Raw genomic sequence first — 22,530 nt, forward strand, 5'->3', positions numbered from 1 at the left:
AAAGAGCCTGTGGCCGGAGGGGGCAGGGCCACCTGGAGAAGTCTCTGGCTGCCCTGCCCTGATCCCAGAGGCTGCTTGTGGATCGAAGCTCTCCATTGGCTCGGGGACTTGTGGCTGGCTCTGTGTAGAAAGGCTCTCACTGGGCGGTCTGCTCCGAGAAGCTAGCCTTGAAAGGCACCTCCCGCTGGAGGGGGCCAGGCTGCTTGGGGAAGTCCCTGGCTGCCCTGTCCTGATCCCTGAAACCGCTTGTGGGCCAGAGCACCTGTAATTCTAGCAACTCAGAAGGCTGAGACAGGAGTATCACAAGTTTAGGCCACTCTCAGCACTTAGCAAGACCCTTATACTGGAGAGAAGGAAAGCTGAAAACTATTTCAACCAGCTGCAGTCTCAGGTCACTCCAACTGGCAGCTCAGTGACCAATACAAAAAAGGGTTAACAATTCTAGTCCTTGCTCATTCTCTCTCAGTACATAGCCCTCAAGCCAAGTACAACCTTGGTCCTGGGTCTCTGGGTCCCAAGTCCACTCCGTTTCATTTGGATCACTTCATAAAAAGGAGGATGAAGCCTGTTCCCACAGAGACCCACTAGAGTGTTCGGTGGGAAGCGACGCGGTCAAGGCCACTCCAGCTGGAGCCAGACCGATCCAGTATAATTTTTAACTGCTAAATGGTATGAGGGTGGGAAGGGGAATACTTGCTACTTAAAATGCTTACGTAAGTTGCTTATAATGTGCAACAAATATTAACTTACACTGATGATACATGGGATAGAGGAAACAATGGAACTATATAATGGCACCTCTACATGCAAATACCTGTAAGGTAGGAGTACTGCTTGAAGACATCAGAAGGTGTAGGTCCTGTCAGCAGAAAAACATCAATGATTCCACTCTCTGACATCCAGCGCACATCAGTTCGAGATCTGACCTTTTGTTTAGCAGCAGCTGGGCCCATCTGGGTTAGTGTATACTGGAAAGGAAATTGAAAATCTGAGAAATTTCCTCTAAACTCTAATATCCAATTGTATGTAAATCCATTCCTTTAGATAGTGCTGATTACACTTAAAGCTTTTGGTGGCAAAAAACTGCAACTACAAATAAAAGAGCTAGATTACAATGCAGTGGTTTTATTTCTTCAGTAAGTATGACATACAATCATGGTCCATAGCTTACCTCTACTGCAGGTTGTGTATTGATCTCCACTAGTGTTTCTGAGGCATTCAGCCAGAAAATGCCTATAGTCCTTCCCAGTTTGTGGGCCAGGAGATAAGGTACTGAGCCATAAATACCCATTTTGTCATGTATTTTATATCCATAGACATCCAGGTTATAAAGACGGTAAGCATCTCCATCCCTGAAACATAAATGAGGGTTATCATCAATTACCATTACAAATGTATAATTAATGAATAGGATAGCTCCACTCTCCATTTTCCCATGCAAACACTTAGGTCCTATTATTCTCCCAAGACTTAACAGTTACCACTTCCCTAAATGTTTCCTGACACAACCTGGATGAACGTGGTCCCCCTCTTTTGATTCCTTTGGCACCCCCTCCTGTGACAACTGGCACACCTAAGCCCATATCTCAGATCTCTTTTCTAAATATCTGAGAGAACAGTCTCCTGTGAATCCTCCACTAGGAAGCACACAATACATATCCACTGACAGATTTTGACAGTTAAGTTTCTGTAGCTAAAACAAAAGGATAGTGTCCTAATAGACTTCCACAGAGCTGGTAGGGAAAGATCAAGAAGTGACTGCAGTGGGGGCACAGAATTAGGCTAGTATGAGAGTAGCACAGTTTTTTAAATGTTATTTGTTCTTCTTAGTTATACATGATAGTAGTGTTTTACTTTGACATATTTATACAAACATGGAGTATGTCTTATACTAATTAGGATCCCAGTCTTGTGGATGTCCATAACGTGGAGATTCACTGTGATGTATTCATATACGTACATAGGAAAGTCATGTTAGATTCATTCCACTGTCTTTCCCATTCTTATCCCCCCTCTCTTCCTTTCCTTCCCCTTTGTCTAATCCACTCAACTTCTATTCCACCCTCTCCTGCCCCATTGTGTGTTAGCATCCACATATCAGAGAGAACATTTGCCCTTTGTTTTTTTGGGATTGGTTTATTTCACTTAGCATGATAGTCTCCAAATCTATCCACTTACCAGTAAATGTCATAAAGTCAGTCTTTTTATGGCTGAGAAATATTCCCTTGTGTATATATACCACATTTTCTTTATCTATTCATCTGTTGAAAGGCACCTATGTTGACTCCATAGCTTAGCTATTCTAATTTGAGCTGCTATAAACACTGATATGGCTGTGTCACTGTAGCATGCTGATTTAAACTCCTTTGGATATATACGTAGGAATGGCATAACCAGGTCAAATGGTGGTTCTATTCCTAGTTTTTTGAGGAATCTCCATACTGCTTTCCAGAGTGGTTGTACCAATTTGCAGTCCCATCAGCAATGTATGAATGTATCTTTTCCCCATATCCTCAACAACATTTGTTGTTGATAATTGCCATTTTTGATAACTGCCATTCTGATTGGAGTAAGATGGAGTCTCAGTGTTGTTTTAATTTGTGTTTCTCTAATTGCAAGAGATGTTAAACATTTTTTTTCATATATTTTTTGACCATTTGTATTTCTTCTTCTGTGAAGTATCTGTTCAGTTCCTTTGCTCATTTATTAATGGGGTTATTTGTTTTGGGGGTGTTAATTTTTTTAAATTCTTTACATATCCTGGAGATTAAGAGAGAAGCACAGTTTCTGATGGACTTATCACTATGCCTGTTAAATAAACAATATCTGACCCTTGCAATCTTGATTAGACTCTGTTTCTCTTTGGTTTTGTTTCCTCCTAGACTGATGCCTCTGGTGAATGTCTGTTAGTGTTAACCTGAAATGACCTTCCCCAGGGAATCGGAGGTTATATGAGATGCCATTTTCTGTCTCATTATCCCCTTTAGAGTAAATGCTGTTTTCTAGGTCAGTGATTTTTCACAGTTATTTTCCCAGGGCTCTACAAAAAGGCCTTTGAGGTGAACATGAAACGTAGAGATAAAGATCTCTCCCCAACTTTGACTGCAGTTCCAATCTTTACTTCTTCTATATTGTTAGGTTCAATATTATAGTTTGTACACTTAGCTATTTTTTAGCAGAAAGTTGAAAACTATTTCTCTGCATGATCATTCAAAGAAGGTTCTTAAAACTTCACAAGTAATATCAAACCAGAGCCTCCTGTAAGAATTCTTATTTTCACATACCCAGTATTTTTAAGTTGGTGTGATTCTGCATGTTGTGGGATCCCATAGAGATGTTCAAATCCATGTAAGGAGAAATCCAAACCAATGGAGGTAGGACCTGCAAAGCCCAGGATACCAACTGAGTTTGGCTTTTCAACAGGACTAACAATTAAGGAGATTCAGTTAACAATGGTAACAAGACAACTAGACCAGGTGTAGAAAGACCTGAACTTGCGCTGATCAATCAGCAAATGCTCTGTAATGACTCTCTGTAAGATATTGTTACAGGTATTGTTGGGAAACAAAAATGCATATACAAGACAAAGCTATGGTCACTTATTATGTTGCCCTAGCTGTGTGTTGAAATTCTCTGTCTTCATTTATAATAAATCCCTTTATTACTATAAAATACATGGTTACAAAGTTTTAGATTTTTTCCTAATCAAAATTTTTCTAAAATATATTGCATACTTCTTTGTTTTAGAATGCAAAGCATATTGGACACTTTTAATATCTGTTAGATGGATGACTAGATATCTTCCACCTGATTAACTTATTCTTACTGCCAACTTTGTGGCTGTCTACAGGGACTGTAATCTCAACTCCTTTCCTAATTCCTCAAAATTCTACTTCCCTGTGATTGTAGGTATATAAATTTCCTTTAACCAAACAGTCCTTTAATTAACAATAGTTTAGAGATAAAAGTATAAATAAGTAGGAGAACAAACTATTTACTTAAATTAATACTTAAGTTAAAGTATTTTACATATCACTTATAGGACTTTTTTGGGGCAAAGATGCTAAAGAGAAAGTAAAAAAGATTATGATGTCACAGAAAGGAGAAACAGAACCATACCATTCATATAAATTTTGAGCATTCTGTCAGCCCTAATAATTATACCGTGCTGTATAATATACAGCTAGAACAAAGTTTCTCAAGGAGTTAGGGAAGGTTTGTTATTCTATAGGGCAGGGATGAGGGGGAAAAATGAGTATTTTCTAACTACATATGACCATGTATCTTAAAGGGATTTCCTAAGAGATAGACTCACTCTCCTTCTCTAAACCCATCACTACGCCTAGTGAGAAATGTCACAGATGGGCACATGACACCCATGTGAATGATGGGAAAACCTGGAAAAGGTTAAGAAATGCCTTGGAATGTTGAAGCTGATAAATTCTATAATTTGGTTTCTCATCGCTTGAATCTCATAAAAATAGAATGCAAAATTTGTAGCTGCTTGATCAACTGGACAGTATAGCCACATGCTGACATAGGCACCTCCACAGGGCCTGTATTTTTCTTATATTTCCCCCTAAAAGCATATAATCGCCATTTCTTTATTGCAATGCATCACTGAAGGATAGAGGACAGAGATTTGAGATTTCTGTTCACTTTCAAAAATCACTTGTTTGAGATGCCAAAATTCACAGAACTTTTAGGTAGGTACTTAGCCATTTTGAAGATAGACCAGTTTCAATTTACCATTAGCTTTGACATCCACAAAATTTCCAAATTTCTCCTCCCAAAGGCCTAGATCCTCTTGATTTTCCTGTTAATACAAAAAAGGGAGTTATTTGAGTTTATAAATTCCAACAAATGTAGTTACCACCCTTATAGGCCTATGTCCCTAATTAGCAGGAAGTAGTTAATGATTTGATTTCATTGCCCCTAATTCCCTATATGATTTAGGTTCTCCAATCCTTGATGGGGGAAATGTTAGGTAGCAGTTAGTAATGAGTAGTGAAATATGAACCATAGAATAGCAGGGTCAAAGGGTTTTTTTGAAATTGCCTTTGATGAACAATCAAGTAACTTATAGAAGAAAAAAGGTGTACTAATCTTGAGAATAAGCAGGTAGATACAAAGGGAGTCAATTAAGAAATATGTCAAGAAAGAAAGATCAATGGAGCTAACTTTTGGAAGGGTCTGTTAAGGTCATGTGAAGTTAGGATTTATGGCCATAGGTTTCTCAATCTATTTCAGAAGGGAAATTTCATTAATAGTGCAGATACACTAAGATGAAGTCTGCCTGATCATTGACCCCAGAACCTGCATTAACATAGAACTGACTGGTATTGAATAGGATGGTCACCATTACAGTTCTGGAAAAGACAATCCAGGGTCAAAAACTCCCCACCCTGAGGTGAAGGAGGAGATAAACATTTGATTGATAAAGACTGCAGAAGGTGATCCCTAGTTCTCCTGACAGACATCAAACAGTAATAAACTTGGAAGCCGCATTGTTTCCTTTATTGTTCTTTTCTTGGAGGTGAACCATTCTCTCCAGAGTGTGCTCCGCTTGAGCTTTACTATACTTTCACTCACAGTAAAATAATAAAATTCTATTGCTTGCCTTTTCAAGTCTGACTTTAAATTTTCTATTGTAGGGACACAAGAACTGAAGTTTGGAGCTTCTGCTCCCAACTCTCCTGTGATGCCACAACTGCATGTTTTATTTGTATTATTAAAAATAATACTAAAATGAATCCATCTTTTAGAATATGAGTTTATGATGTCAGTATATTTAATAAATCTGAATTTTATATAAATGTCATTAATCATCCTTATGAACTATAGCTGACATTTTTATTATGGTAAAATAATCTAAAATTTACCATTTTCACCATTTTCGAATATACAGTTCACTGGCATTAAGTATACTAGCTCTGTTGTATGATGATGTCCATTACTATCATCTCTCTCCAGGTCTTTTTTTCGTCTTCCCAAACTGAACCTCCCTACCCATTATATAGTAACTCCCCATTTCCTCCCTTTCAACCCATGGCAATTCCTTTCTGCTTTCTGTCTCCACAAATTTGACTATAATAGGTACCTCATAAAGTGGAATCAGAGCATTTGTTCTTGTGTGATGGGCTTATTTCACTGAGTATAATGTTTTCAAATTTCATTCACTGGCAGCATTAATCAGAGTTTTCTTTCTTTTAAAGGCTGAATAATCAATTTTTTTTGTATAATACCACACTTTGAATATGTACTCATTCATCAAGAAACTTGGGTTGCTTTTTCCTTTTGTCTACTTTGAATAAGCTGCTGTAACTTCACTTTGAGTGTAAACCCAGAAGAACTATTGGATCATACTGTAATTCCATTTTTAATTTTTTGAGGAAGAGCTATACCATATGACATGAATATCTGCACATGAACTAAAGTGATGTGAAAACACTTCAAAAAATAGTAGTGTTTGTATATGCAAGAATTTTTAAAAATTGGGCTGGGGATGTAGCTCAGACACAGAGTATTAGCTTGGCAAGTATGAGATACTGAGTTTGATCCCCAGCACTGTGGGGGAAAAAAAAGAATATTTTTCATGTAAATATGTGAAGTAAAACATTGAGATCAAATAACTTCAATCTGTTTCTTTAAAATTTTTAGTTGTGGATGGACACAATACCTTTATTTTATTTATGTGGTGCTGAGGATGGAACCCAGTGCCTCACACATGCGAGGCAAGTGCCCTACCACTGAGTCACAACCGCAGTCCTTCAATCTGTTTTGAGAGACCCTAAATAGAGATTTGTTTTTGCTGAGATGGCACTTTTCCCCTTTTCTTTCAACTAGCTCAACTATAGCTATATTCTTATGTTAACTTGAGAAGTCAAGTCAACTGGGATGGCAATGACTATTCAGGTCCATAATCTTTTGATCTAGACCTATGAACTTCGCCAGATTTACAAAAGTCTCCTTTTCTTTAGGAGAATGAAAAAGTTATTTTTAAAAAACTGCATGTGTATGAAATGCTTATTTCTTTAAAAGGAACTCTTTGTCCATTTCTGGGTTATTTGCTCATAATTAAAGGTTCTGTAAGGTGGACCTGTGCATTTTTAAAAGGCATGCCTGAAATCTTAATGGAGGGGTTAGTAACCTGGAACCCACGGATGGGCTTTAGGGTCCATGAACTCTATCAAAAATTATAAAATTCAAAAACTTTTCTACAGGAATCATTCATAGTTTTCATCAAATTTCTGCAAAGGGTCTATGACTCAACCTTTAACATTATGTTCTTCAGAAGGTCTTTTGCAGCCCCTCATCTTGGTCAGGTCCCTTCTTGTATTCTCTTAATTATTAAGTCAATATCTGCCTTTCCCAAAAGAGTCCAAGTTCCTAAGACATGTTTGGGATTTGTCTTATTCAAGGATTATTCTTTTTATCCAATATAATGCCTGGAAAAAAAGCAGGCACTTAAGATGTATCTGTTTTTATGAATAAATGAATGTATCAATGAATAAATTAAGGACAGAATCAATATGATGATAAGGCAAGCAAAGAGATGTAATCCCATTTACATGTAGTAGAATATTTAACAAGTACTCTTCTGTAGAAGGGAGGAACAGAATTCATTATGTGCCACAAAATTATGATAGTGGCAAAAAGCCAGATGGTGGACTAGAGGGAGGCTGCGTTCCTTGTCGCTCTGTAACTCCGGTTTCCAGCAGAGGATATCTGTTTCTTGATTGCTCACTGTCAGGCACCTATCATCCGCCATTTGCCTGCCTCTCACCTGTCCATCGCCTGCCTTACACCTATCCATCACCCAACGCACATGAGGTTCACCTCCCGATCGTGCAACAACAGTCAGTAAACTGATTGCCGACCGCCAGTGGAGCACCAGCTGTCTGCTGTTGTCTGGAAGTTCACTGTTACAGTACCTGCAGGTTTGATTACACGTGGCTGCCGCCATTTTGAGACAACAGCCAGGCCCCGTAGGACCCCTGGCCAGACTGACTGAGCTCCGTCTCCAGGATCCCTCAGCCCGACTGATCACTTCCTGCCTCTGGGGCCCTCACATCGACTGACTGCTCCCTGCTACCAGGACCCCCAGACCAACTGACTGCGCCCTATCACCGGGACCCCAGACTGACTGATTGCAACCGGCCTCCAGGACTCCACAACCACACCAAACACACCCGACCTCCAGGACCTCCTGCTGACCACGGCTACACCCTGAGCTGCAGCTCCCCATTTGCCAACACATTTCAAAGACAGAGCGGCCATCTTGGATAATCCTGGAAGTGGTAGCTCCGATCTTTAGGTGGGGCAAAACCCATCCTGAGACGCCTGCTGGAGGCTTGAAGCTCATTGTCAGGTACCTCTCATGCATCAGGCTACTGAACTCTGGGAGGTTTCATTACTATATGACTGTTATACTGTAGATTTTCTTTTTTCTCCTTATTAAAAAATTTTAAGATTTTATTTCTTTACTTTTCTTGCTCTCTTTTCCTTTTGTTTACCTGTTCCCTCAGAGTCTCTTTCTCCCTTTTTTGCATGCTAACATCCAATTTCTTTTGATTACACTCTCACCCTTTCTTTAATCTAGAACTTCTGTATATTCTTTTCTTATCCCATTAACAGCCACATTCTACATCCCTCTGCATCCTCTCTCTCCTTCATTTGAAACTGCAGACCTTATTGCAAATTTGTTTGTTTTACTGAAGATAATATTTGAATTCATTCTATTTATTATGACAATTTTGTTATTGTCCTCATAGGGGCTATTTGGTTTAGGATTGCATAGTGTCTGAATTGGGCACTGCTAATATTGATCTCCCCTTAAAGAAAGGGTTTTGGAAACCTATAGGGACACTATAAGCCTATAGGGGGAAATCTGCAATACCCAGATCTGCACTGATAGAGGAGAAGATACATGAACAACATGAAAAAACAAGGGAAGAAAATGATCCAAACAAATCTATATTCTATATTAATAGAATCCAATAACAGTATGTTAAAAGAAATGTCAGAAAAGGACTTCAGATTATACATGATTAAGATGATTTGCGAAGCAAAGGATGAGATTAGAGAACAAATGCAGGCAATGAATGATAATACCAATAAGCTGAAAGAGCACCTGCAGGAAGCAAAAATCAATTCAACAAAGAGATAGAGATTCTCAAAAAAAAAAACCAAACAGAAATCCTTGACATGAAGGAAACAATAAACTAAATAAAAAACTCAATGGAAAGCATCACCAAAAGACTAGACCACTTGGAAGACAGAACTTCAGACAATGAAGACAAAATATTTAATCTTTTTTTTTTTTAATTAATCAGGTTTTATTTAAAAGTAGTAATAATACAGACTTCTCCTGAGGGGAAGAAGGGGGCCATGACTGATGTTCTAGAATCCCAAGAAGTGAGCATGCCCTATATCTTTTATAAGCTGAAGTCTCTTTTGTTCTCCAGTTCTCTCCCCCCTTTTCTCTCCTTCCTGCCTACATGACTACGCCTGGTTTTGCAGGTGAGATGTAAAAAGTGAGAAGCAGATGGGGCAGGGGGAGGGCCAAAGTGATTCAGCCAGGCAAGGGCCCAGGGGGCATTAATTAGTAGCTCCTTCCCTTCAGTCCTTGATAAAGGTAGATTAATTTGGTGATCAAGGGGCTCTGGAGATCCCTGATATTCCATTCTTCCAGAGGCAGTCTCCAAATTTCAGAGGCAGATGGCTTTCATGGCCTCCATTTTCTCGATTTGACCCAATCCCCTATTTCTTTTTTTTATTATTTTATTGTATACAAATGGGATACATGTTGTTTCTCTGTTTGTACATGTAGTAAAGGCATACCATTTGTGTAATCATAAATTTACATAGGGTAATGCTGTTTGATTCATTTTGTTATTTTTTCCCTTCCCCCCACCCCTCCCACCCCTCTTTTCCCTCTATACAGTCCTTCCTTCCTCCATTCTTGCCCCCCTCCCTAACCCTAACTCTAACCCTAACACTAACCCCTCCCACCCCGCATTATGTGTCATCATCCACTTATTAGCGATATCATTCGTCCTTTGTTTTTTTGAGATTGGCTTATCTCACTTAGCATGATATTCTCCAATTTCATCCATTTGCCTGCAAATGCCATAATTTTATCATTCTTTATGGCTGAGTAATATTCCATAGTATATATATACCACAGATTCTTTATCCATTCATCAATTGAAGGACATCTAGGTTGGTTCCACAATCTGGCTATTGTGAACTGAGCAGCTATGAACATTGATGTGGCTGTATCTCTGTAATATGCTGATTTTAAATCCTTTGGGTATAGGTCAAGGAGTGGGATAGCTGGGTCAAATGGTGGTTCCATTCCAAGTTTTCTAAGGAGTCTCCACACTGCTTTCCAGAGTGGCTGCACTAATTTGCAGCCCCACCAGCAATGTATGAGCATACCTTTCTCCCCACATCCTCGCCAACACCTATTGTTGCTTGTATTCTTGATAATCACCATTCTAATTGGGGTGAGATGGAATCTTAGGGTGGTTTTGATTTGCATTTCTCTTATTTCTAGAGATGTTGAACATTTTTCCATATGTTTGTTGATTGCTTGTATATCTTCTTCTGTGAAGTGTCTATTCATTTCCTTAGCCCATTTGTCGATTGGATTAGTTGCATTCTTGGAGTAGAGTTTTTTGAGTTCTTTATAGATTCTGGAGATTAGTACTCTATCTGAAGTATGATTGACAAAGATTTTCTCCCACTCTGTAGGCTCTTTCTTTGCATTGCTGATAGTTTCCTTTGCTGAGAGAAAGCTTTTTAGTTTGAATCTATCCCAGTTGTTGATTCTTGCTTTTATTTCTTGTGCTATGGGAGTCCTGTTGAGGAAGTCTGGTCCTAAGCCAACATGTTGAAGCTCTGGACCTACTTTTTCTTCTATAAGATGCAGGGTCTCTGGTCTGATTCTGAGGTCCTTGATCCATTTTGAGTTGAGTTTCGTGCATGGTGAGAGATATGGGTTTAGTTTCATTCTGTTGCATATGGATTTCCAATTTTCCCAGCACCATTTGTTGAACAGGCTATCTTTTCTCCATTGCATATTTTTGGTCCCTTTGTTTAGTATGAGGAAATTGTATTTATTTGGGTTTGGGTCCATGTCCTCTACTCTGTACCATTGATCCACCTTTCTATTTTGGTACCAATACCATGCCATTTTTGTTACTATTGCTTTGTAGTAGAGTTGAAGATCTGGTATTGCGATACCCCCTGCTTCACTCTTTCTACTGAGGATTGCTTTAGATATTCTGGGTTTTTTATTCTTCCAGATGAATTTCATAATTTCTTGCTCTATTTCTGTAAGGTACACCATTGAGATTTTAATTGGAATTGCATTGAATCTGTATAGCACTTTTGGTAGTATGGCCATTTTGACAATATTAATTCTTCCTATCCAAGAACATGGGAGATCTTTCCATCTTCTAAGGTTTTCTTTAATTTCTTTCTTTAGTGTTCTGTAGTTCTCATTGTAGAGGTCTTTCACCTCTTTTGTGAGATTGATTCCAAAGTATTTTATTTTTTTCGATGCTATTGTGAATGGGGTAGTTTTCCTAATTTCTCTTTCTGAAGATTCATCACTTATGTATAAAAATGCCTTAGATTTATGTGCATTGATCTTATATCCCGCTACTTTACTGAATTCACTTATGAGATCTAAAAGTTTTCTGGTGGAATTTCCTGGTTCCTGTAGGTATATAATCATATCATCAGCAAACAGGGACAGTTTGAGTTCTTCTTTTCCTATTTGTATCCCATTAATTTCTTTGGTCTGTCTAATTGCTCTGGCTAGAGTTTCAAGGACGATATTGAAAAGAAGTGGTGAAAGAGGGCATCCCTGCCTTGTTCCAGTTTTAAGGGGGAATGCTTTCAGGTTTTCACCATTTAGAATGATATTAGCCATGGGCTTAGCATAGATGGCCTTTACAATGTTAAGGAATTTTCCCACTATCCCTATTTTTTCTAGTGTTTTGAGCATGAAGGGGTGCTGTATTTTATCAAATGCTTTTTCTGCATCTATCGAAATAATCATGTGATTCTTGACTTTAAGTCTATTGATATGGTGAATTACATTTATTGATTTCCTGATGTTGAACCAACCTTGCATCCCTGGGATGAAACCCACTTGATCATGGTGCACTATCTTTTTAATATGTTTTTGTATGCAATTTGCTAAAATTTTGTTGAGAATTTTTGTGTCGATGTTCATTAAGGATATTGGTCTGAAATTTTCTTTCCTCTATGTGTCTCTGTCTGGTTTAGGTATCAGGGTGATATTGGCTTCATAGAACGAGTTTGGGAGGGTTCCCTCCTCTTCTATTTTATGGAATACTTTGAGAAGTATTGGAATGAGCTCTTCTTTAAAGGTTTTGTAGAACTCGGCTGAGAACCCATCAGGTCCTGGACTTTTCTTTGTTGGTAGGCTTTTGATGACTTCATCTATTTCATTACTTGAAATTGGTCTATTTAAATTGTGTATTTCCTCCTCATTCAGTTTAGGCAATTCATATGTCTCTAGAAACCTGTTGATGTCTTCGAAATTTTCTATTTTGTTGGAGTATAGATTTTCAAAATAGCTTCTAATTATGTTTTGTATTTCAGTCGTGTCTGTTGTGATATTTCCTTGTTCATTCCGAATTTTAGTAATTTGGGTTTTCTCTTGTCTTCTCTTTGTTAGTATGGCTAAAGGTTTATCAATTTTGTTTATTTTTTCGAAGAACCAACTATTTATTTTGTCAATTTTTTGTATTGTTTCTTTTGTTTCAATTTCATTGATTTCAGCTCTGAGTTTAACTATTTCCTGTCTTCTACTACTTTTGGTGTTGGTCTGTTCTTCTTTTTCTAGGGCTTTGAGCTGTAAAGTTAGGTTGTTTATCTGTTGAGTTTTACTTCTTTTATTAAATGCGCTCCATGAAATAAATTTTGCTCTAAGTACTGCTTTCAGTGTCCCAGAGATTTTGATATGATGTTTCTTTGTTCTCATTTACCTCTAAGAATTTTTAAATTTCCTTCCTAATATCTTCTGTTATCCATTCATCATATAATAGCATGTTGTTTAATCTCCAGGTGTTGGAGTAGTTTCTGTTTTTTACTCTTTCATTTATTTCTAACTTCAATCCATTATGATCTGATAGAATACAAGGTAGTGTCTCTATCTTCTTGTATTTGCTAACATTAGCTTTGTGGCATGATATATGGTCTCTTTTAGAGAAGGATCCATGTGCTGCTGAGAAGAAAGTGTATTCGCACTTGGTTGGATGGTACATTCTATAAATGTCTGTTATGTCTAAATTATTGATTGTATTATTGAGATCTATGGTTTCTTTTTTCAATTTTTGTTTGGAAGATCTGTCCAGTGGTGAGAGAGGAGTGTTAAAATCACCTAGTATTATTGTGTTATGGTCTATTTGGTTTCTGAAATTGAGAAGGATTTGTTTGACATACATGGATGAGCCACTGTTTGGGGCATAGATGTTTATGATTGTTATATCTTGCTGATTTATGCTTCCCTTAAGCAGTATGAAATGTCCTTCTTTATCCCTTCTGACTAACTTTGGCTTGAAGTCCACATTATCTGAAATGAGGATGGATACTCCAGCTTTTTTGCTGAGTCCATGTGCATGGTATGTTTTTCCCCATCCTTTCACCTTTAGTCTATGGGTATCTCTTTCTATGAGGTGAGTCTCTTGCAGGCAACATATTGTTGGATCTTTCTTTTTAATCCAATCTGCCAGTCTATGTCTTTTGATTGATGAATTCAGGCCATTAACATTCAGGGTTATTATTGAGATATGATTTGTATTCCCGGTCATTTGGTTCATTTTTTAAATTTTATTTATTTATTTATTTTTTTGACACAACTTGGCTCCTCCTTTATTTGACAGTTCCTTTAGGATAATTCCTCCCTTTGCTGATTTGCTTCTTTGTGTTTTATCTCTTCCTCATGGAATATTTTGCTGAGAATGTTCTGTAATGCTGGCATTCTTTTTGTAAATTCTTTTAGCTTTTGTTTATCATGGAATGATTTTATTTCATCATCAAATTAGAAGGTAAGTTTTGCTGGGTATAAGATTCTTGGTTGGCATCCATTTTCTTTCAGAGCTTGAAAAATGTTGTTCCAGGCCCTTCTAGCTTTTATGGTCTGGATTGAAAAATCTGCTGATATCCGTTTCGGTTTCCCCCTGAATGTAATTTGGTTCTTTTCTCTCACAGCCTTTAAAATTCTGTCTTTATTTTGTATGTTAGGTATTTTCATTATAATGTGCCTTGGTGTGGGTCTGTTGTAATTTTGTGTATTTGGAGTCCTATAAGCCTCTTGAACTTGATTTTCCATTTCATTCTTCAGATTTGGGAAATTTTCTGATATTATTTCATTGAATAGATTGTTCATTCCTTTGGTTTGTTTCTCTAAGCCTTCCTCAATCCCAATAATTCTCAAATTTGGCCTTTTCATGATATCCCATAGTTCTTGCAGATTCTGTTCATGATTTCTTACCATCTTCTCTGTTTGTTCAACTTTGTTTTCAAGGTTAAATATTTTGTCTTCAATGTCTGAGGTTCTGTCTTCCAGGTGTTCTATCCTATTGGTTGTGCTTTCTATGGAGTTCTTAATTTGGTTTATTGTTTCCTTCATTTCAAGGATTTCTGTTTGGTTTTTTTTCAATATCTCTAATTCTTTATTGAAATGATCTTTTGCTTCCTGTATTTGCTCTTTTAACTGTTGATTGGTGTGCTCATTTAATGCCTGCATTTGCTCTTTCATCTCATCGTTTGCTTCCCTGATCATTTTAATTATGTACATTCTGAACTCCCTTTCTGTCATTTCTTCTGCCATGCTATCGTTGGATTTTATTGATGTAACATCTAGATTTGTTTGGGGCATTTTCTTCCCTTGTTTTCTCATATTGTTCAGGAATCAGTGGGTCATTAAGATATTGCAGATTTCCTCTATTGACTTATAATGTCCCTGAAGATTGCTAATATATCCCCTCTTATCCTTCAGTAGCCTGCAGTCTTGTAGGAAGTGGATAATGCGGTGCTCCACAAGGAAGCTGCCTCTCTAGGGATGGTGACCCTCAGGTAGGGTATATTCCCTGATAGTGGGCAGAGGTGCCTCCACTTGTTGACCAATGGTCATCCAAAGGGGAACTAGGCTGTGGGCTGAGGCATGGCGTGTTTGTTCCTGTGTCTCTGGTTTTACCGACCTTGTGGGAAAACCTCACCCGGTGGGGAAGACTCACCCGGTGGGGAGGTCTCGCTGGTCAGTACCCCTCCTAGATATTCCCCTCAATCTACAATTACCGCCTGGGCTGTGCTGTCTTCCTCTGCAATGTTCCCAGGGACCCGGACCTACCTTCTGGGCCTGGGAGCCTCACCCTTCGCAGACAAGTCTCCTTAGGCTGCCCCTCCTCAGATAATCTGCCCACAGTCCTGGAAACTTCGCTCCGCCCCTAGGCGTTTCTCTGTGTGGCTCTTCCAGCAAGAAGTCGGTCCTGGGACCCTGCTCTGCACCTAATCGCCTGGCTATGCGGCCCCTCCTCTGAGCCACCACTTGGAGCCCCGTACAATAGCTCCGAGACCCAGAGACCCACCACACACCTCTTCCTCTGGACAGCCGCCTGGTTTCCGACGCAGTCACTAGGAGTTCAAGCAAATCACTTCGCATCTCCTCCTCCCGCCAACCGCCTGTAGCCCTAGGCAGTCACTCCGAGTCCAAGTGACCCACCCTGTTCCTCCTCCTCCTCGGGGTAGCCCCCCGGGTGTTCAGGAGTGGTCGCTTTGAGTCCAAACAACTCACCACTCGCCTCCTCCTCTGGCAACTGCCTGTGGCTCTGATGCAGTCACTCCTAGACCAAGCAACCCGCCGCGCTTCTCCTCTTCCTCCGGGCAACCCCCGGTGTTCGGAAGCGGTCGTTGTGAGTCCAAATAGCTCGCCACGCAGCTCCTCCTCAGAGAGCCACCTGTAGTTCTGATGCAGTCACTCCTAGACCAAGCGACCCACCATGCTTCTCCTCTTCCTCCGGGCAAGCCCCCAGTGTACAGAAGCGGTCGTTCTGAGTCCAAACAACTCGCCATGCAGCTCCTCCTCTGGCAACTGCCTGTAGCTCTGATGCAGTCACTCCTAGACCAAGCGACCCGCCACGTTCCTCCTCTTCCTCTGGGCAGCCCCCCCCCCCCCCGGTGTTCAGAAGTGGTCGTTCTGAGTCCAAACAGCTCACCACTCAGCTCCTCCTCTGGCAACCGCCTGTAGCTCTGATGCAGTCACTCCTAGACCAAGCGACCCACCGCGCTTCTCCTCTTCTTCCGGGCAACCCCCCGGTGTTCAGAAGCGATCGCTCTGAGTCTAAACAGTTCGCCATGCTGCTCCTCCTCAGGCAGCCGCCCGGAGCCCCAGTGGTTGCTCTGAGTCCAAGCGCTATGCTGAGCCGCCTCCTCTATGATGATCCCAGTTGTCCGTGTTTACCGCTCCAGTGGGGGGAGGGGTGTCTCGCCAAGCAACTCTACTTCACAAAGTTCCCTGCGTTCCGGGGCTACCGCCCCATCCGGGACGCCTCCCCAACAGGAGAGACTCACCTGGCGACTTTGAGTTGGTCCCAAGTCTTTCACTATCTCCTCTTTTGAATCCTGCGTCCTGGAGCAACATGAAATGCAGCCGCCCTCTAGTCCGCCATCTTGAAACCAAAATATTTAATCTTGAAAATAAAGTTGCCCAAACAGAGAAGATGGTAAGAAATCATGAACAGAATCTCCAAGAACTATGGGACATCATGAAAAGACCAAATTTAAGAATTACTGGGATTGAGGAAGGCACAGAGATACAAACCAAAGGAATGAACAACCTATTGAATGAAATAATATCAGAACATTTCTCAAGCCTGAAGAATGAAATGGAAAATCAAATACAAGAGGCTTACAGAACATCAAATGCACAAAATCACAACAGATCCACACCAAGGCACATTATAATGAAAATGCCTAACATTCAAAATAAAGATAGGATTTTGAAGGTCACAAGAGAAAAGCACCAGATTACATACAGGAAGAGACCAATACAGATAGCAGCTGACTTCTCAACCCAGACTCTAAAAGCTAGAAGGGCCTGGAACAACGTATTTCAAGCTCTGAAAGAACATGGTTGCCAACCAAGAATCCTATACCCAGCAAAACTAACCTTCAGATTTGAAGATGAAATAAAATCCTTCCATGATAAACAACAGTTAAAAGAATTTACAAATAGAAAGCCTACGCTACAGAATGTTCTCAATGAAATATTCCATGAGGAGGAAATGAAAAACAACAATGGAGGTCAGCAAAGGGAGGAACTACCTTAGTGAAAAACCACTCAAAGGAGAAACCAAGCCAACTTAAAAACCAAAAATAAGCCAAATGACTGGGAATACAAATCATATCTCAATAATAACCCTGAATGTTAATGGCCTAAACTCATCAATCAAAAGACATAGACTGGGAGGCGATCCAAGATGGCAGACTTGAGGGTGACTGCATCTCCAGTCGCTCCAGAACCCAGTATTCAAGAAGGGGAGGCGTTGAGAGACTCAGACTAAAATAGAGCCATGGGGTGAGTCTCCCCCACCAGGTGAAGCTCGGCCTGGGTGGCAGGCACGGATAGGGGCGGCTTATCAGAGCAGGGCAGGGCAGCTAGAGTCTTCCCCAGGCAGCCCTGCGCACTCTGGCGGTGGGCTCCTCCCACACAGCCAGTCTCTCCAGCTTCTTGGAGCAGGCCCCCCAGTGAGAGCCTTTCTGCACAGAACCAGCTCCAAGTCCTGGAGCCAGTGCGGCGAGGTCCAGCCCACAAGCAGCTTCAGGGACCAGGACAGGGCAGCCAGGGACTTCCCCAAGCAGCCTGGCCCCCTCCGGCAGGAGGCGCCTTTCAAGGCTAGCTTCTCGGAGCAGACCGCCCAGTGAGAGCCTTTCTACACAGAGCCAGTCACAAGTCCCCGAGAAAACGGAGAGCTCCGACCTGCAGGCAGCCTCTGGGATCAGGGCAGGGCAGCCAGAGACTTCTCGAGGAGGCTCTGCCCGTTCCGGCCACAGGCTCTTTCCATGGGGTGATCCAGATGGCGGACTAAAGGGTGACTGCATCTCCAGTCACTCCAGAACCCAGGACTCAAGAAGGGGAGGCATTGAGAGACTCGGACTAAAATAGAGTCATGGGGGGAGTCACCCCCACTGGGTGAAGCTCGGCCTGGGTGGTAGGCATGGATAGGAGTGGCTTATCAGAGCAGGGCAGGGCAGCTAGAGTCTTCCCCAGGTAGCCTTGCACACCCCGGTGGTGGGCTCCTCCACATGGCCAGCTTCTTGGAGCAGGGCCCCCATTGAGAGCCTTTCCGTACAGTGAGCTCCAAGCCCTGGAAACAGTAGTGGGCTAGGGGCAGCTTTCTTTGGAAGCACTGCGTTATCAAGTTCCTCCAAGACTTCAGGCTACTGAAGGCTGGGAGGTGATATGCTGGAAATCTACAGGGACACTATAAGCCAATAGAGAAAATCTGCAATATCTCAGGGTCCCACTGACATCTGACCAATATGAGAAAACAAGGGAAGAAAATGTCCCAAACAAACCTAGATACTATATCAATAAAAACCAATGACAGCACAGCAGAAGAAATGTCAGAAAGGGAGTTCAGAATGTACATAATCAAAACAATCAGAGAAGCAATTGAAGAGATGAAAGAGCAAATGCAGGCATTGAAGGAGGAGATGAAAGAGCAAATGCAGGCATTAAATGAGCACACCAATCAACAGTTAAAAGAGCAAATACGGGAAGCAAGAGATCATTTCAAAAAAGAGTTAGAGATACTGAAAAAAAAAACAAACAGAAATCCTTGAAATGAAGGATATAATAAACCAAGTTAAAAACTCCACAGAAAGCATAACCAATAGGATAGAACACCTGGAAGACAGAACCTCAGACATTGAAGACAAAATATTTAATCTTGAAAACAAAGTTGGCCAAACAGAGAATCTGGTAAGAAATCATGAACAGGATCTACAAGAATTATGGGATATCATGAAAAGGCCAAATTTAAGAATTATTGGGATTGAGGAAGGCTTAGAGAAACAAACCAAAGGAATGAACAATCTATTCAATGAAATAATATCAGAAAATTTCCCTTATCTGAAGAATGAAATGGAAAACCAAGTACAAGAGGCTTATAGGACTCCAAATATACAAAATTACAACAGACCCACACCAAGACACATTATTGTGAAAATACCTAACATATAAAATAAAGACAGAATTTTAAAGGCTGCGAGAGAAAAGAATCAAATTACATTCAGAGGGAAACCAATAAGAATATCAGCAGATTTTTCAATCCAGACCCTAAAAGCTAGAAGGGCCTAGAGCAACATTTACCAAGCCCTGAAAGAAAATGGATGCCAACCAAGAATCCTATACCCAGCAAAACTTACTTTCAGATTTGACGACGAAATAAGATCCTTCCATGATAAACAAAAGCTAAAGGAATTTACAAAAAGAAAGCCAGCATTACAGAACATTCTCAGCAAAATATTCCATGAGGAAGAGATGAAAAACAACGATGCAAATCAGCAACGGGAGGAACTAGCGTAAAGGAATAGCCAAATAAAGGAGAAACCAAATCGTGTCAAAAAACAAAAATGAGTCAAATGACTGGGAATACAAATCATATCACAGTGATAACCCTGAATGTTAATGGCCTGAACTCATCAATCAAAAGACATAGACTGGCAGATTGGATTAAAAAGAAAGATCCAACCATATGCTGCCTGCAAGACACTCATCTCATAGAAAGAGATACCCATAGACTAAAGGTGAAAGGATGGGAAAAAACATACCATGCACACGAACTCAGCAAAAAAGCTGGAGTATACATCCTCATTTCAGATAATGTGGACATCAAGTCAAAACTAGTCAGAAGGGATAAAGAAGGACATTACATACTGCTTAAGGGAAGCATAAATCAGAAAGACATAACAATCATAAATATCTATGCCCCGAACATTGGCTCATCCATGTATGTCAAACAAATCCTTCTCAATTCCAGAAATCAAATAGACCACAACACAATAATACTAGGCGATTTTAACACACCTCTCTCACCACTGGATAGATCATCCAAACCAAAATTGAATAAAGAAACCATAGATCTCAATAACACAATCAACAATTTAGACTTAACCGACATATATAGAATATACCATCCAACAAAGAACGAATACACTTTCTTCTCAGCAGCACATGGATCCTTCTCTAAAATAGACCATATTTTATGCCACAAAGCTACTGTTAGCAAATACAAGAAGATAGAAACTCTACCTTGTACTCTATCAGATCATAATAGATTGAAATTAGAAATAAATGACAGAATAAAAAGCAGAAACTTCTCCAATACCTGGAGATTAAATAGTACACTTTATATGATGAATGGATAACAGAAGACATCAGGAGGGAAATAAAAAAATTCTTAGAAGTAAATGAGAACAAAGACACATCATATCAAAATCTCTGGGACACTAAGAAAGCAGTACTTAGAGGAAGATTTATTTCATGGGGCGCATTCAACAAAAGAAGTAGAAATCAACAAATAAACGACTTAACACTACAGCTCAAAGCCCTAGAAAAAGAAGAGCAGACCAACACCAAAAGTAGTAGAAGACAGGAAATAGTTAAAATCAGAGCCGAAATCAATGAAATTGAAACAAAAGAAACAATCAGAAAATTTAACAAAATAAATAGTTGGTTCTTTGAAGAAATAAACAAAATTGATAAACCCTTAGCCACACTAACAAAGAGAAAGAGGGAGAAAACTCAAATTACTAAAATTCGGAATGAACAGGAAATATCACAACAGACACGATTAAAATACAAAACATAATTAGAAGCTATTTTGAAAATCTATACTCCAACAAAACAGAAAACCTCAAAGACATCAACAAGTTTCTAGAGACATATGAATTACCTAATCTGAACGAGGAGGACATAAACAACTTAAATAAATCAATTTCAAGCAATGAAATAGAAGAGGTCATCAAAAGCCTACCAACAAAGGAAAGTCCGGGACCAGATGGGTTCTCAGCCGAGTTCTACAAAACCTTTAAAGAAGAGCTCATTCCAGTACTCCTCAAAGTATTCCATGAAGTAGAAGAGGAGGGAACCCTCCCAAACTCGTTCTATGAAGCCAATATCACCCTGATACCTAAATCAGACAGAGACACATCGAAGAAAGAAAATTTCAGACCAATATCCTTAATGACCATCGACGCAAAAATTCTCAACAAAATTTTAGCAAATCGCATGCAAAAATATATTAAAAAGATAGTGCACCACGATCAAGTGGGTTTCATCCCAGGGATGCAAGGTTGGTTCAACATCTGGAAATCAATAAATGTCATTCACCATATCAATAGACTTAAAGTTAAGAATCACATGATTATTTCAATAGATGCAGAAAAAGCATTCGATAACATACAGCATCCCTTCATGCTTAAAACACTAGAAAAAATTGGGGTAGTGGGAACATTCCTTAACATTGTAAAGGCCATCTATGCTAAGCCCATGGCCAATATCATTCTAAATGGTGAAAAACTGAAAGCATTCCCCCTAAAAACTGGAACAAGGCAGGGATGCCCTCTTTCACCATTTCTATTCAACATCGTCCTTGAGACTCTAGCCAGAGCAATTAGACAAACCAAAGAAATTAAAGGGATACGAATTGGAAAAGAAGAACTCAAACTAACCCTGTTCGCTGATGACATGATTATATATTTAGAGGAACCTGGAAATTCCACAAGAAAACTTTTAGAACTCATAAGTGAATTCAGTAAAGTAGCAGGTTACAAGATCAATGCTCATAAATCCAATGCATTTTTATACATAAGTGATGAATCTTCAGAAAGAGAAATTAGGAAAACTACCTCATTCACAATAGCATTGAAAAAAATAAAATACTTGGGAATCAATCTAACCAAAGATGTAAAAGACCTCTACAACGAGAACTACAGAACACTAAAGAAAGAAATTAAAGAAAACCTTAGAAGATGGAAAGATCTCCCATGTTCTTGGATAGGAAGAATTAATATTGTCAAAATGGCCATACTGGGGCTGGGGAGATAGCTCAGTTGGTAGAGTGCTTGCCTTGCAAGCACAAGGCCCTGGGTTCGATCCCCAGCACCCCAAAAAAAAAAAAAATGGCCATACTACCAAAAGTGCTATACAGATTCAATGCAATTCCAATTAAAATCTCAATGATGTACCTTATAGAAATAGAACAAGCAATTATGAAATTCATCTGGAAGAATAAAAACCCAGAATAGCTAAAGCAATCCTTAGCAGGAAGAATGAAACAGGGAGTATTTTAATACCAGAGCTTCAACTATACTACAAAGCAGTAGTAACAAAAATGGCATGGTATTGGTACCAAAATAGACAGGTAAATCAATGGTACAGAATAGAGGACCTGGACACAAACCCAAATAAATACAATTTTC

At 39.7% G+C, this 22,530-nt stretch overlaps 1 protein-coding gene across 1 annotated transcript in view; it reads right to left on the minus strand.

Moving 5' to 3' along the window:
• Positions 1-22,530, minus strand: part of Ganc (glucosidase alpha, neutral C) — an 85,972-nt gene that overhangs the window by 39,131 nt on the left and 24,311 nt on the right. Inside the window, 4 exon segments of the mRNA XM_047536870.1 lie at positions 815-968; positions 1,172-1,352; positions 3,285-3,381; positions 4,750-4,816. Of these exon segments, the coding sequence (XP_047392826.1) occupies positions 815-968; positions 1,172-1,352; positions 3,285-3,381; positions 4,750-4,816 (499 nt within the window).

Source organism: Sciurus carolinensis, chromosome 2, assembly GCF_902686445.1.
Source record: "Sciurus carolinensis chromosome 2, mSciCar1.2, whole genome shotgun sequence".
NCBI classification, from domain to species: domain Eukaryota; kingdom Metazoa; phylum Chordata; class Mammalia; order Rodentia; family Sciuridae; genus Sciurus; species Sciurus carolinensis.